Source organism: Girardinichthys multiradiatus, chromosome Y (assembly GCF_021462225.1).
Source record: "Girardinichthys multiradiatus isolate DD_20200921_A chromosome Y, DD_fGirMul_XY1, whole genome shotgun sequence".
Lineage (NCBI taxonomy): Eukaryota > Metazoa > Chordata > Actinopteri > Cyprinodontiformes > Goodeidae > Girardinichthys > Girardinichthys multiradiatus.
Window position 1 is genome coordinate 410,439 of NC_061818.1, and position 17,601 is coordinate 428,039.

The 17,601-nt window shown below is 42.2% G+C and overlaps 1 protein-coding gene and 1 pseudogene across 1 annotated transcript in view; one reads left to right on the top strand and one right to left on the bottom strand.

The window, feature by feature from the left end:
- LOC124863888 overlaps positions 1 to 12,908 on the bottom strand; it is a 30,901-nt pseudogene extending 17,993 nt beyond the window's left edge.
- Positions 12,909 to 13,964: 1,056 nt separating this feature from the next.
- The window catches only part of LOC124864591 (guanine nucleotide-binding protein subunit alpha-13-like), a 33,714-nt gene continuing 30,077 nt past the window's right edge, over positions 13,965 to 17,601 (top strand). The window contains exon 1 of the mRNA XM_047359428.1: positions 13,965 to 14,308. Coding sequence (XP_047215384.1) covers positions 14,026 to 14,308 — 283 coding nt within the window. The 5' untranslated portion in view covers positions 13,965 to 14,025. The remainder of the gene's footprint in view (positions 14,309 to 17,601) is intronic.

Here is a 17,601-nt window from a genome sequence, read left to right on the forward strand (position 1 = left end):
GGCTCTCATAACACCTGAGCAGTGCCACAGACTGATTGACTTCATGCACCGCAGTATTGCTGCAGTAATCCAGGCAAAAGGAGCCCCAACTAAGTAATGAGTGCTGTACATGCTCATACTTTTCAGTTGGCCAACATTTCTAAAAATCCTATTTTTGTACTGGTCTTAAGTAATATTCTAATTTTCTGAGATACTGAATTTGGGGTTTTCACGCAATGCACTGCTCTCCTATGCATTGCTATGGCAGGCACCTATTATTATTCACCTGGTCAAAACCTATCCACTTTAATGCGGCCCGAATCGCAGCGCGCACCCCCACAATATATACATTAAAACGTCCGGCTCGGTCCCGGGAGGTGTGCTATTATTTTTATTGGCGTTTAGAGTTACCATGGCGACGTAATTTACGAAAAACCACCCCCCCAAAATCCCCATAGGAATGAATGGAGTCAGGGGCGAAGGAATCTTCAAAATTCACTGTTTTTGAGGCTCTACTGTATCGCCATACTTTCACCTAGAAACACAGTTTGACTTTCAGTTTGTAGAAAAATCCGCCGGTTCTTCAGAAATGAAAACGGTTTGTTGATAACTTCTACGGTTTCTCTAAAATTTGACTCCAAGCGACACAAAGTTTGCGACAAAATCACACTCTAACAGTGGAGATGGCAGTTACTAGAGTGTAGAAAGAGGGGATTTTTTTCAGGAAAAATGATTTTTAACTGGCCTTCACGGCCACAAATTTCGCTCTAAAGTCACAATTTTCGGTCCGTTTGTAGGGCCGGGCCTCTGCTTTCACACAATAACTTTAAAATTGTTCTAGGTTTCATAGATTTCTGTCAAAACCCCCTCGATCGCCAAGACTCACAGGAATTCTGTAGGCCTCCCATGTATTTTCAATGAGAGTTTGACCAGTAATCCATGAGTGACACCATTTCTTTCCATCATCCTATTTTATACTGTGAATGACATAGAGCTATGAAAATCTCCATGATTGGGGACGAGGGATAGCTGTCGCCCACAGTTTAAAAAAATTTCAAATACCATGTACGGATTCCCAGATATTAGACTTTGTTTGGGAGCATGTTCAGGCATTTTTGTCTTTTTCTCCATTTTCCCTCTCTTTTCACCCAGCATTGTGCCTTTATTATTATATTTTCAACAAAAGTGTGTTAATATTCACGTTCCCCTGTCCGTTCTGATAAAAACGGTCCAAGAATGACGTCGATCGCCCCTACGGTTTCAGAGTTATGGCCAGTTGTTCGGGAGCATGCGCCTCCATGTTATAAAGCCTAGACCAGGGGAGACAGAGAGAGAGGTGCTGCGTGAGTGAGAAACAGCAGGTGTCAAGTTACACTGACGCTCTTTGCTGATTGGCTGATTCATTCCTCACTGTTCTATTTATAGCTCTGTGTATCTCCTACTGTATATGTCTGGATGTGATTCTGTCTTTCTTTCTGCCTCTCTGTGTCTCACACACAGACACACACCCACAAACACATGCATGGATTACTATCTTTGTGAGGAATTCCCTTTATTCTCTTCATGTCTATGGCTTAAACATGACCCTACCACTAACTCTTTTCCAGCGGGACACACACACACACCCACCCAAACACACACAGACAAGCACACACACACACATCCATCTATCTTTTTGACGACTTTGCATTGACTTCCATTGATTTTCATTCATTTCTATGGCTTAAACCTGACCCGACCCCTAACCCTTTGACCATCTTCATAGGAGGCAACTACATGGCGGCCATTTTGTGCATGTACTGCTGTTTCAACACCCACACAACTGTGATTAACCCTAAAGGGCAATTTCTTTCATCACCCTTCCATGCTTACTAATGATTTTTTGAAAGCTGATAATAGCATAGAAAATAGCATAGACAATGAATTTCAATAAAAATAGCAACCTCCGGTCCGAGAAGCACGCACCAAGAGGCAGGCCCGGTCTAAATTTCTTCCGAAATTTTCTAGTTGTCAGTCATAATCATCAAAATTAAAATAATAAAAATTTGAAATATATCAGTCTGTGTGCAATGAATGAATATAGTATGTGAGTTTCACTTTTTGAATGGAATTACTGAAATAAATAAAAAAATTTATGATATTCTAATTTTATGACCAGCACCTGTATAGGAGAACATTACGTTATTGGCAGCAGTAGCTCAGCCAATGCCTCCCTCTAGGGAGGTTCCACAAATAATCAATGCCAGATCAGATGTAGCTTCTATGACAGAAAAAAAAGAGAGAGAACATAAAGTTAAAAGCTGCAATAACAGTAAATAATGCTAAACTGGAGAATTGTAGGAAAATGTAGCAGAGTGAGCGAAAGTGGTCATTATGTCCTCCAACAGCCTAAGTCTATAGCAGCATAACTACAGATATAACTCAGGATAAACTAAGCCACTCTAACTATAAACTTTATCAAAAAGGAAAGTTTTAATCCTAGCCTTAAAAGTAGACAGGGTGTCTGCCTCACGGACTAAAACTGGGAGCTGGTTCCACAGGAGAGGAGCCTGATAACTAAAGGGTCTGCCTCCCTTTCTACATTTATTTTTGTATGACTGTGGTAAGAAGTTCTTTCTTCATCATGGATGTGAATGTTAAATTTACTAGTGCATGCTGAATCTAAGAGTGACGGGGAAAAATAATGAAACTCTGACGATCTTTGGCAGGAGTTCTTGGTGGCTTTCCATGTAACTGGGCAAGCCTAGACTCGCTTGGGTAATGTTGGAAGACTGATTTAATGGAATGTGATTACACAGTTTTTACAGTTAAAGCCTCTAGCAGGTTTAAAGCCTCAAAGTAAGGCTTTTAAATCTAAGAACACTGTACTTGCTGTCAATCATGATGGTAGCAGCATCATGCTGTGAAGCCATTTCACTGCCAGTGGTAAAAGTACAATGCACAAAGTGGATTGAGTAACAATGAAAATAAACTATCTCCAAATTCTTGGAGACGGCACAGTCCTTCAAATGTATTGTTCTCATCTGTTCCTCTCTGACTTTCAAAAGACAGCTCTGGACCCTCCCCTCCAAAAAAGCTCGAAAGCCCCAACCTTAAGTCTGTTTACAAACTGGTGGGCTATGCTAAAATGCCATGTCATAAAGGGGGAACCAATTCCTCCAAGAAAATTAGTGATTCCTCAAAAATCCCTACATGTAAATTTGACCAAGTGGACTTTAGAAAAATTCACAATACATTGTAATTCAATTCTATTCAAAAATACTTAATAAATCCCAAAGGGAAATTAAATGTTGATTTTGCTCATATTATACAGATTTCAGTCATAGATTCTGATGACTGTGGGCAAGAAGGCTCTCCTGTAGTGGTCTGTATTGCTGCAGATCTGAAGAAGACTCTGACTGAAGACACTCTGTTGTTGTACATCAGTTTTATGAAGAGGATGCTCAGGGTTCTCCATAATGTTCTTCATTTTATTAAGAATCCTTCTTTGTACAATGATCTCCAGAGGTTTCAGAGGAGTCCCCAGAACAGAGCCAGCCTTCTTTATCAGCTTGTTGAGCTTTTTTAATTCCCTGGCTCTAATGCTGCTACCCCAGCAGATGATGGCAGAAGATATCTCACTCTCCATAACAGACTTATAGAAGATATGGAGAATCTTGCTGCATATTAATTCTTCTTCCTCACACAAAATCACACAAGTTGCCTTTTATAATAACTTCACCCTTAGAAAAGGATGGTAAAAAACAGTAAATGGACAAAATTATTGTTACATTCATGCCCATGATGAGTAATGACATAAACATCTGAATATAAACCATATAAGGTCTGATGAAGAACCTCAATTACTTTAACAATATTTCAACTATTTGAAATTAAAAAACACAGAGACATATATGATGCTGAGAATAAGAGGAAAATGACCATAAAGAATTTTTACATTGTTTATCATTACAGTTAAAACCAGATAATTACATTCACAGTAGAAAAAGACACATTACAGCTTTATCTCATGGTTACACATTAAATCAAGCTGACAGGAATGTGGGGGGGAGACATGCAGCAGAGTCGAACCTGTGATGGGCTGTATCAAGGACTGAAGCCTCTTTGGTGGATCCTGAGGTGACATTTGGTGGCTGCGTGCAATGCTTTTGGGGGGCCTGTGCCAGCGGACATAGGTTACTGGCCTGGTGGCAATACTGCTCCTGGGTAGGTCTGGGGATCAGGGGTTGGGGTTCGTGTCTTGGGTGCGTGTCACCCCCGGGCTGGGGTTCTGGCTGGGCCTGGGGGATTTGGGTCATGGCAGGTATGTAGCTGCGGTTTCTGGCCAGTGCATGCACTGGCACCCAGCCCTGGCTCGGAGGCCTTCAGTGCATTGGTGGGGTAAAGGGCCTCCTAAGCTGGCGGGGAGGTACCATCTCATTGCAGGTGCTCTCTCCTTCAAGAAATGCATTCTGCTGGTGGGGTGGACAGTCTGTTGGAGGGTGTGGGGCAAAATTGGGGGTCTAATGTCTTGTTCTGGGAGTTGTTTGGATGTTGGGGTGGGGGGAGTCGGAGGGGTCTGCATGGTTTGGGCGGGTGGGCTGGTATGTGTTATTCTCGGGGTGGAGTGGTCTCGGCTTCTCGGTGGGTTTTGGTTGTGGCTCTGTGGGCTCTCTGCCTTTTGTGGGCTTTGGTGTGGGTTTTCTCACTGGGCTACATCCGGGTATGGGTGTCTGGCATGTGTTCTTGCGTTTGGATGCTGTTGGGAGTCTTTTTTTTTGCAGGGGGGCTCTATTTTTGGGAGGCTGGTGGGGGCACATCTGTGGGATTTTGCACGGCTTTGGGTGCTCTTCCCTACATTCTGTCCTCCGCTGTATGGCGTGCTGTGGTGGTGGGGTGATGGTCCTGTGCGGTGCGGCTATGGCCGTCATGTGTGGGTGCTGCGAGGTGGGCGCCGCTGGGCTTAGCGGTTGAATCGGGCTTCTCAGCCTTGTACTGAGGTGGGGTTTGCTTGTTTGCTATGTGGATCTCAGTGGGTGGTGTGTGCTTGGGGTTGGTGGTTTTCACAGTGTCCTTACAGATGTATGGAAGGATGTGTGGTGTCGCTGTTTCTGTGGTGTTGGCTCAGGGGGAGCTACAGCTTGGCTCTATCATTTTTGCTTGACTGGCTTGGATGTTGCTGGCGGTTTCGATTTGTTTGTCTATGGAGGGGTTCATGTGCCTATACTGGCTGGAAGTTTGCAGTTTCTGTTTTGGGTCGGGTGTGGCTTATTGGCTGCCTTGGTGTTGGTATGGAGCATGTTTTGTTGCACCGCTCCCCTGGTTGTGGCTGGGATCCGGTGCTGGGCTGGGGTCATTGGGGACTGGGCGCTCTGTTGGCTTTGCACAGTGGATTCAGCGATGGTTGAGCATGTTTGTCATGTGCCCTCTTTTGTGTGGCGTATTCTTATTCTGCTGGGCCCGTTGGTCTGCTCTTTGTTTTTGAGTGGGGCCGCACTCTTGGTCATCGCTGCGTGCTTCCAGCTGACTCCTCTTCTATAGTTATTGTGGCTTCTTCGGGTGGGGGACTGGGTGTCGGAGCTGGGGATGTTGGTCCCGGTTTTTGGACGGTTCTCGGGGCCCGGTGCCTTTCCCTAGCCTTGGGCCTGGTGGATGTGCCTGTGCCTTCCTCCGTTGATGTAACTCGGCAAACGGGGGTGCCGATTGGGGTCAGCTGGGGAGCTGAATCCCTAGGAGAGCATTTTTCCCCCCCAGTCCTTGCCTCCCAATCCCCGGACAACTCCCTCCGCCCGTTGCATCACAGTATCAACTCACGTAGGGCCTTGATGTGTGGGTCATTGGAGTGCCTTGAGGGTTTTCCATCTCCGTGGTCCCATGGCAGCCTGGGCCCCAATTTTAATCTACAACTTAGACACTCTCACTTATAGCATTTTCATGACATGCACATGTACATTACAAATTTTGTTGTGGGCTTGTCGCTGCAACTCGCTACGGCTTCTGCACTGTGGCTGCTGGTGGTTCCCCTGGGGCTCTCCTCTGATCTTCTCTGGGTGGGGTTGCGGTAGTCCCGGTGGTGGTGGTAGTCCTAGGGTTCCCATGCTCTGAGGGGCCTTTGGATGTTTGTGGCTCAGATCTCCTCCGTGTCTGTCTCAGGTCCAGAGGGTTAGGTCTCTGGCTCCTCACACTCGCTATTGCAAATTTTTATGAAGAAACTTTTTATATACAAGCGTCCTCACAATCAACCTATCGGTATCCAGGTATCCAGGGTAATGTCAGCATACCACCAAGAAGGACGAACCACATACAACAGGATTAACTGTGGACGCAAGAGGAAGCTGTCTGAAAGGGATGTTCGGGTGCTAACTTGGATTGTATCCAAAAAACATAAAACCACGGCTGCCCAAATCACGACAGAATTAAATGTGCACCTCAACTCTCCTGTTTCCACCAGAACTGTCCGTCGGGAGCTCCACAGGGTCAATATACACGGCCGGACTGCTATAGCCAAACCTTTGGTCACTCATGCCAATGCCAAACGTCGGTTTCAATGGTGCAAGAAGCACAAATCTTGGGCTGTGGACAATGTGAAACATGTATTGTTCTCTGATGAGTCCACCTTTACTGTTTTCCCCACATCCGGGAGAGTTAGGGTGTGGAGAAGCCCCAAAGAAGCGTACCACCCAGACTGTTGCATGCCCAGAGTGAAGCATGAGGGTGGATCAGTGATGGTTTGGGCTGCCATATCATGGCATTCCCTTGGCCCAATACTTGTGCTAGATGGGCGCGTCACTGCCAAGGACTACCGAAACATGTGCATCCAATGGTTCAAAGATTGTATCCTGAAGCTGTGTATCAGGATGACAGTGCACCAATACACACAGCAAGACTGGTGAAAGATTGGTTTGATGAACATGAAAGTGAAGTTGAACATCTCCCATGGCCTGCACAGTCACCAGATCTAAATATTGTTGAGACACTTTGGGGTGTTTTGGAGGAGCGAGTCAGGAAACGTTTTCTACCACCAGTATCACGTAGTGACCTGGCCACTATCCTGCAAGAAGAATGGCTTAAAATCCCTCTGACCACCGTGCAGGACTTGTATATGTCATTCCCAAGACGAACTGACGCTGTATTGGCCGCAAAAGGAGGCCCTACACCATACTAATAAATGATTGTGGTCTAAAACCAGGTGTTTCAGTTTCATTGTCCAACCCTTGTATGTTTCTGCAGGTGCAGAAGCAGTCTTCTGGGGTGTTATTTTGGAATCTCTTCACCCTTCTTTCTCTTCTCCATACTTTTCACGTTCTTTCCCTTTTTCCTTTTTGCCTGATGTCTCTTTCTTGCTTTTATCCTTTTCGTTTCCGTCTCTGCGTCCATTGCAATTAAAATAATACCAAAGCAGTTTCTAATAAATAATAAAAGTTTTTTTATATATATATCAAGCAGAGCATTATAGCATTACCTGTAATGCTCCACTTGTGAAAGTAAATCTGTTGGGTTTCTTCCCATCACTCAGACAACAATTCTGAGTGCTACTCTGCCGAACAGGACACGTTAAAAAAAAAAGGACTGAAGCTTCTGAATATGGGTCACATGTTTTACCCCTGCGCCCAGTGGGGGTTTTACACCAAATTTACCAGGGGGGCCAGGGTGGGGCCAGTGTTTTTTCATGGGGGCACAGAACAAAATACATTTTGTAATTTTTTCTAGGGTCATAGTTTATTTGGAAGCCCCCATTTGTGTGGAATATTTAACCTCCTGGCTTAACAATGGCCATTATGGCCAAACATTTTAAATTTAAATGGGATAGACAAATGGTTATGTGTCTGTTTATGCACTACATCTAAATATCTGGTTTTAACTGCAAAATAGAATGCATTGTGGTGAAGATACAAGGCAGTAGCCAACAATAAAAATGAGTCTGTTTGTTCAAAAATACATCCTTGGACTTTGGCGGTACCAACAGTTTATTACAATAAGATTGTTATGAACAACACATTGCACGCGTGTGTGTGTATGTGTCTCACCAGTGATGGCATGTGGGATGGTGGTAACATTGAGCTGCTGCTCTGAGCTTTTGACTCCATTTTTTGGGTCCTGCATCTCCATCATAATGGCATCTAGCTGGAAGAAAGAAGCATTCATACACATAAATTGACTGATAAATGCATTTGCAGCCTAAACATTATCAACCTCTTTCGAGTAAACACAATTCATTACACCGTCCTCCAGCACTAGAACCTCTGTGAAGTGCTTGGTTAAATTTTATTTTTCATAAAATGTTCCCACATCAGTGAGGAAATTCCTATTTCCCCCAATTGAAGGATGAGTGCCTTCAGCAACCTCCGCCAGTATCAACAATTTGCTGAAAGATTTAATCTGATTAAGCAGTAAGTTCCTTCTGTCTTTGGAAACGACAGACAAAGCAAAGCGGTAAGCTGCAAAAAACGTTAAAATGGCAACAACCTTAATTTTAGACCTAAATTCATTGCATGTTGATATCCTGGCCATTGTTCTGACAGCAGTAGCATCGTCCCTTTTGCTTATGTTAATGTCTGTGTGCTGCTATTAGCTCTTTGAGGACAGAACCGTACTGTGTGGTTTGAATAATATTATTACATAAACAGTTTTGCATTGTTTTTGCCATTTTTGTCTTGTTTCTGCAACGTTGATATCAAACTACAAAACTACAAAAATGGCCAAATGGGTTAAAGCGGAACCATCTTTGACCTGAAGTGGAGTGTGAAGTGCCTCAGTATCATTCAAAGAGACCGGACCAAAACTAGCTGCTCTTAGACTCACCTCAGAACAGGGGTAAAAGAGGAACCTGTAGAGCTATAATAACAAGAAATTCAGAACAAAACATTGCAGTTCCACTTAATATAGACCACAACTTAATGATTTAGGGTGAAAGGAAGAATTTAAAAGTATTATATGTCGCCTTTAAAGGAATTCTAATTTGAAGTTTGAAACAAACCATGTAGGGACACAGCAAACATGTGGAAGAAGGGGCTCTGGTCAAAAGCAATTAATATTGAACTTTTTGACCATCTGAAACATGATGGTGGCAGCATCATGCTGTGGGGATGCTTTTGTTCAGCAGGGATAGAAAAGCTGGTCAGTTTATGGAAAGATAGATGGAACTGAATCCAGGATAATCCTGTAAGAAAATCTGTTAGAGGCAGCCAAAGACTTGAGAATGGGGTGGAAGTTCACCTTCCAGCAGGACGACAACCCTAAACATCCAGCTACAATAGTTAAAACTTTAGTCCTCGATGACTGATGTGATGCAAGTTTTAGATGTGTCCCTGCTTCAATACACATCCATCCATCCATCCATCCATTGTCTTCTGCCTATGTAAGATCGGGTTGTGGTGGTAACAGGTCCAGGAGGGACCTAAATCCAAACATCTCTTTCTAGTGACCTTAGGTGTGGGTCTGAAGGGGTAAATGGGTAAATCAGTAAATCGAGAACTTTGCTTGAACTCTTTCTTTACCACAACAGATTGGAGCAGCGACTGCAGAACGACAGACAAAGCTCCAGTCTGTTTCTCCTAGAGATGTGAGCTGACAATCCCTCGAACGCCTTGCTCTGCATTGGGACAATGATGCTTTTAAAAGTTGCAGGGCATTGGCTCTAGAGGACTGGAATTTCAAACCTCTGGTTTAGATCAAAACATATTAATGCGTTAGAATGGTCTAGTCAAAGTCCAGACCTACAGTAAATACAACTAAAAATCTTTGGCAAGACTTGAAAACAGATGTTCTCAGATGTTCTCCATCCAGTCTGACAGAGTTTGAGCTTTTTTTGCAAAGAAAAATGAACAGATATTTCTATCTGTAGATGTTTAAAGCTGATAGAGACATACCCCAAATGACTTGGAGCTGTAATTGCAGTAAATGGTGGTTCAAGAAGTATTGACTCAGGGGTCTGTACATAAATGTACACCACACATGCTTTTCAACTCAGTGACAAGCACTTATCATTTTCCTTTCACTTCCAAATGATTGGTCTGTCACATGCTATACCAATAAAATGTGTGTTTGTTGTTGCCACATCAGAAAATTTGATAATGTGCAATACCACATATCATTTCATTCCCTCATATCAGTGTGTGTCTGTTCTAATGGAAAGCAAAAGATAATAAGAAGATCACTGCAACTTATCCAAATAGAGTCACTCTGTAGTTTCAGGTGTGGTCACTTCTTATTTGACAAAGAGCAATACATCCATCCATCCATTTTCTATACCCACTTCTTCCCTAGTGGGTCGTGGGGGAACTAGTGCCCATCTCCAGCAGTCTACGGGTGAGAGGCGGGGTACACCCTGGACAGATCACCAGTCCAACACAGGGAAACATACAGGACAAACAACAATGTACGCAACCATTCACACCTAAGGTCAATTTAGGCAGACCAATTAACCTAACAGTCCTGTTTTTGGACTTTGGGAGGATGCCAGAATATCGGGAGAGAACCCATGCATTCACCGGGAGAACATGTAAACTCTATGCAGAAAGACCCCCTGCTGGGATTCGAACTACCAACTGCGTCAAAGTGAAAGAAATAAAAGCCTAAAGTTCTTCATTAAGTAGTTTATTCTTGTTTTTAATGCATGATGAAATAACAAGTACTGCTATCTGAAATCCCCATATACAGGTCCTTCTCAAAATATTAGCATATTGTGATAAAGTTCATTATTTTCCATAATGTAATGATGAAAATTTAACATTCATATATTTTAGATTCATTGCACACTAACTGAAATATTTCAGGTCTTTTATTGTCTTAATACGGATGATTTTGGCATACAGCTCATGAAAACCCAAAATTCCTATCTCACAAAATTAGCATATTTCATCCGACCAATAAAAGAAAAGTGTTTTTTATACAAAAAACATCAACCTTCAAATAATCATGTACAGTTATGCACTCAATACTTGGTCGGGAATCCTTTGGCAGAAATGACTGCTTCAATGCAGCGTGGCATGGAGGCAATCAGCCTGTGGCACTGCTGAGGTCTTATGGAGGCCCAGGATGCTTCGATAGCGGCCTTTAGTTCATCCAGAGTGTTGGGTCTTGAGTCTCTCAACGTTCTCTTCACAATATCCCACAGATTCTCTATGGGGTTCAGGTCAGGAGAGTTGGCAGACCAATTGAGCACAGTGATACCATGGTCAGTAAACCATTTACCAGTGGTTTTGGCACTGTGAGCAGGTGCCAGGTCGTGCTGAAAAAATGAAATCTTCATCTCCATAAAGCTTTTCAGCAGATGGAAGCATGAAGTGCTCCAAAATCTCCTGATAGCTAGCTGCATTGACCCTGCCCTTGATAAAACACAGTGGACCAACACCAGCAGCTGACACGGCACCCCAGACCATCACTGACTGTGGGTACTTGACACTGGACTTCTGGCATTTTGGCATTTCCTTCTCCCCAGTCTTCCTCCAGACTCTGGCACCTTGATTTCCGCATGACATGCAGAATTTGCTTTTATCCGAAAAAAGTACTTTGGACCACTGAGCAACAGTCCAGTGCTGCTTCTCTGTAGCCCAGGTCAGGCGCTTCTGCCGCTGTTTCTGGTTCAAAAGTGGCTTGACCTGGGGAATGTGGCACCTGTAGCCCATTTCCTGCACACGCCTGTGCACGGTGGCTCTGGATGTTTCTACTCCAGACTCAGTCCACTGCTTCCGCAGGTCCCCCAAGGTCTGGAATCGGCCCTTCTCCACAATCTTCCTCAGGGTCCGGTCACCTCTTCTCGTTGTGCAGCGTTTTCTGCCACACTTTTTCCTTCCCACAGACTTCCCACTGAGGTGCCTTGATACAGCACTCTGGGAACAGCCTATTCGTTCAGAAATGTCTTTCTGTGTCTTACCCTCTTGCTTGAGGGTGTCAATAGTGGCCTTCTGGACAGCAGTCAGGTCGGCAGTCTTACCCATGATTGGGGTTTTGAGTGATGAACCAGGCTGGGAGTTTTAAAGGCCTCAGGAATCTTTTGCAGGTGTTTAGAGTTAACTCGTTGATTCAGATGATTAGGTTCATAGCTCGTTTAGAGACCCTTTTAATGATATGCTAATTTTGTGAGATATGAATTTTGGGTTTTCATGAGCTGTATGCCAAAATCATCCATATTAAGACAATAAAAGACCTGAAATATTTCAGTTAGTGTGCAATGAATCTAAAATATATGAATGTTAAATTTTCATCATGACATTATGGAAAATAATGAACTTTATCACAATATGCTAATATTTTGAGAAGGACCTGTAGTATTCCAATCAAAGTTATAATTCAGAATATTTTAACAGAGGAGCTGTTAATGTCACGTTAATCTGCAAAATACTTTCTTTGGCAGAGAACTCTGACTGCAGAGCAACAAAGCTGATTGGCCATAAGTGGAATTAGACGTTATCTTTAGCAAGCCTCTGCTCTTCTGTTGGCTTACCTAAAAACCTTATGGAAATACACCTGCTTTCAGATCCCTACAAAAAACAACAAAAACCATCTAATTTCCTTAAGGGAATGTCTTCCTGCTGATAAACTGTTGCTTTCTGAAATGTTAGAAAGCATCAAAAGATGTAATCTGGATATTTAAGTATAATAACAATCAGAACCAACTTTAATGGCCAAGTTTGTCAGTACAAACAAGGAATTTGACTTTGGTTTCCATCAGTCCAAATAAAATTAGCTCTGTTGTCTGAAACAAATATTTTACAGCAAGTGTTTAAATTTATTTAAAAAACATTAACACAATCAGTGATAATGCAAAAAATCAAGAACACATTGTTATGCTTTCACCAACCTTTTTGAGGCAGTGTGTACGAGGGTGGAAATGTTGCCCCCGGTTAGGACGCGCTGTTCTGATCGTCATTTTTGCAGCTTGATCAAGACTAAATCAGATTAAATGAAATAAAATACAGGTGTGAAGTGTCCAAGGTGTAATGGTTGTAGCTGAAGGGAGACAAATGTGTTCATGCAGCAGATCTGAGCACACTCCTACTGAATATGGATTACAGGAAAGGAGGGGAACATTTATCAACCAATCAGCAACCAGAATTCCCCCAGTGATTCCATTGAAAGGCCAGATGGGGTTTTTAATTGAAGAAAAAAGGAACTAAGACGCATGATGGTTGGCTGTAGCTTCAAGTTTGAATTATCATAAAAAATGTGATGGTGGTTTTCTTATTTGACCATCCAGGAAGAACATACTCATGTTGGTGTGAAACCAATATGTGTATACATTTTTTCATCACAAACATAAATAAAGCAATTTACCATTCTTTCCAAAAATAGCTCAAGCTCAGTCATATTAGACAGAGTTTTCCACAGACTCTCTACTGGATTTAGGTCTGGACTTTGACTGGACCATTCTAATACATAAAAGGTGTGTTTTCACTTTAGAAACCTTTTCAGGAACCAGGGTAGTGTGGTAGTACCCCCACACCCCCGAGGTACTGAGATACAATCACTCAAAATATGGAATTACAGTCTCTCTCTCTCTCTCTATTTATTCGTTTATGTATTTCAGAAATCAAAATGTCCAGCTTGTTGATTTTAAATTATTTTGTCATATCTGCAGTGGCGTTATTAAAAATGACCGTGCCTCTGTTTCTTTAATGAATGAGTGAATAAATTAATTATATTAAATTTACTTGTGACTTATCATCCCTAATTTTGTGTCGTACCTTCTATAAATTTAAACTATAATGGATCACCACCACTGCTGTTTCTTCAAAAAACAAAAATCAGATGACCCACCCAAACATTGACGCTTGAGCGCGCTCACGCGGCACGCGCCACGTTGTGCTGCGTTCAGAGTCTGACACGTGACAAAACGTGTGTGTGTGTGTATATATATATATATATATATATATATATATATATATATATATATATATATATATATATATATATATATATATCGTTTTAGGGGATTTGAGCATCTGTGTCGTCCTCTCTTCGTGTAGGCTGAGGTGTGTAGAAATCGGACGATACGTGAAGGCAGCAGCGGTCCGGGTGTGCTCAGCTCTCTCACCGAAACACTGTATCGATGAAGTTGTTTCAAAGATGGCGGATTTCCTGCCGTCCCGCTCCCTTTTATCGCTATGTTTTCCAAACTGTTTCCTCACGAGTAGGGAGGCAGAACAACTCCGGAAGTCGAAGGAGATAGATAGATGTCTTAGTCGAGAGAAGACCTATGTTAAAAGGTTAGTAAAGATCTTACTGCTCGGAGCGGGTGAAAGCGGCAAGTCCACTTTCCTCAAACAGATGCGCATTATCCATGGGGAGGACTTCGATTGGAAGGCCAAAGAAGAATTCAGAGCTACAATTTTTAGTAATGTTATTAAAGGTAAGGCCACTGCGAAGTTGTGCTTAATGTGATGAAGATGCGTGGTTTAGACGTCTGTTCTGCTTGTTGTGGTGGGTAGGGTGTTGCGTGGGAAGTTTGAGCCACGCTAGCTGCACCGATTAGGGTACTTTCTGTGTTCGACAGGCTGCCCTCCCCGGGCTGATTAGTTGGTTAGGGAACTAAGAAACGCCCATGCTGTTTGTGTCATCGTGGGACTGATGGGAGCCATTGAGTTTGTGTTGATTTATATTATCCTGAACGCTCAATCTGAAGTATTGGTTACACTATAAGTGCTCCTCATGGCTGCTTGATGGCGCTCCACATGCCACTTGGCCGTGCATGAAGAGCCTGACATCAGACTTCTGTGGAAATGTGCGTGTTTACAATAACCGCTGCTATCATAGATCAGATCAGCTCACAGGTACTCCTCTTTGAATGAACTAAAAGCATGACTGACCTCTGAAATCCACGAACCAGGATTAATGGGGCACAACAGCTCTCTCTTTGTATGTAAGACCCGGGAAATCTTTGCTTTCCTTTCCTTAATGCCAGCTGTGAGAATCCCACCACATGGATTTGTATCCAATTAAACTGATAAATTTAGTGGAATAGACTGCTCTTGTTTCCTTAGCTTCCACTTGCTTCTAACTAGTTGAAAAGTGCAGCGCATCAAATCAGTGCAGTGCTATACACTGAATACATTCAAACACTGTAGAAACACAATCACTGCCAGACGTTGTACAAGACCAGGAATGGTGATCATGATGTTTGAAACAAAGCGTAAGCGGGATGAAGTTTTGTCCACACGGTTAACTGGAACCGCATTTAGATATATATTACAAGACAAATTATCAATGAGGAATATCAAAACAGAGAGAAAACATGCTAATTGTAGCCTAGCACGTTAGCAAACTGGTGCTAGAAACATTGGTAGCAGGACATGGATGGGAATTTATTAAAGACTGAGGGGACAAATATCTGTCACTATCCAGACGAACAGATACAGTGGTGTCAGCGACATATTTGTTGAACCCTGCAGTATATGATAAGCAAATCAGAGGAGAACTGTAAACATGTAGAGCGAAAATGACATGGTATTGTTTAAATAGCTCCTTGTGTTAACATAAGGCAGTTTAGTTTGGTAAATAAAGAGACAAGACAAAGACCTGCTCTTTAAGATAGGTGACCTTAAATCAAATGAACTTGACCTTAACAGTAGATGGGGCTGCAGTTGCAGGATGGGACAGAGTGGTTGCACCCTTTTAAACTAATAAACATATAAACCAGACCACCTGACAAGTTACCTTACTTATCATTTGTTGGAAGGCTCCTGGAGGCAGTGGAAACCTCAAGTCATTTCCTTCTGCATGCAGTGAGGATCAGACATCTTCAAAAATCCTACCTTGTGTAGTTAAAACCGTTTACATTACATCTACATTCAACTTGCACTTCTCTGCTTTCATTCTCTTCTGCTTACATCTGTTTCAATGTGTTTGAGATGCTGTGTTTGAAGGATTTATTGGTCATTTCATTTTAAAACAGTCACATTAACCATAAGACATGATAACCCTTTTTTTTTGGTAACTTTTTGTTCCATCTTACTACAAGTATTTTACAATCTTTCCAACTTGTATTTCTTAAAGTACAATCAAACAATCAGATGCTACAGCGTACTCATAATTTTACATCTTCTTCCTTAGCTCATGTTCATATTTCTACCATTTTCCCCAGTCTTTTTGAAATTGTCCTTCTTCCAGTTTAATTTTGGAGGTTAGTTTCTCTATGTCGTGTATTTCTTCTGTTATTTTCCTCCATTCATTTTCTGCTGGTACATGTGATGTAAGCCATTGTCTGGTGATTCCTGCCCATGGTTAAAACATGTAATCAATTGTCCCTGGTTCAAATTTATCATCCATCCAACAGTAGACCAGTTTTCTTTCCTACTTATTGTTCTTTGGTGATAACATACCAGGTTGTAAGGGTCAATTCTGTGATTGGATCTAGTTCCAGTTTTTTTTTTCCTGAACAGTGAAGAATATCTTTTTTCCTAATATTGGTTGAATGGGATGTTTATTACTTGATATCTCAATACTTTTCTAATGAGTTATAAACTGGATTACACCAGTATACTAAAGTATACACTTGTGTTGCCTTATAATATTCCCCTAGGTTTAGGAGGGCCCTGTCTCCTTTTTCTTTAGGTAGCTAAGAGGGTTGAGTTTGCTGTTCTCTGTCCCTTACCTTCGCATATAAACCGTTTTAAAATTCATTTGTATCACCTTAATCCAATCTTAAAATCCCAATGGGCACGAGGACTGTCTATCCTAAGACATGGTAACATTCTAACCATGCCATATACCATATTAGGGTATTTGTGCACGTCTCAGTCTTTTACTGGATTTTGAGGTTAGCATTCTGATTTACTCTGGTCCTTCACCTAACATCTATTAGATTTGTCTAATCTAGGACCCATGTTATTTAGGCTGTACTCACATCTGCCACTTTTTGTCCGCTTTAAACGGACCAGAGTTCATTTCCCCCCTTGGTCCACACCAAACAACCGGACCAAGACCCACTTTTTGAAGTGGTCTCGGTTTGCTTCTAAACGAAGTCTCTTGCGGTTTGCTTGTGGTGTGAATACGAACCGGCCTTGGACAGGGCACACAAAGCCTGTCATCTCCTACAGGTTCCAGCACATATTTGCTGACGCCATTCCACATGTACAAATTAATGGGAGCAAATATCGTCACACGCGTGCCTTTGGTTACAAGTTATAGTTCACTTGGAAAGTACAATGTGAAAGCAAACCGCACCAAACAAAAAAAATAAAGTCCGCTTTTGGTCGGGACCAAACTGGTCTTAACGAAATATTGCGTGTTGCTTGGATAAAATGCTGTCTTGGTATATTGTGACTGGACATGTACAGTACTTTTGGTTTGTAAAGTCATCCATGCCTTTTGACCTTTTCCTCCTTTTCTCATGTTATGGCAACAAACCTGAATGTATTTACTGGAATTTTCTGTGACAGACACAAAGTAAAGCGTCATTGTGAAGTGGAAGGAAAATAATACATAGTCAAAATCTGAAATTTGTGCCATGCATTAGCTTTTAGCGCCTTTATGCGGGTACTTTTAAGCAAAATCCATAGCAGCAAACCTTATCTACAATGCAGCCAGAGTCCTGCTATGACCAATTTAATGAGTCTAGTTCTGTTTCTGGTTAAAAGGTGTTCTGATCAAATGAGACCAAACTTGAACTTTTTGGCCTACATGCAAAATAGTTTGTGTGGTGGA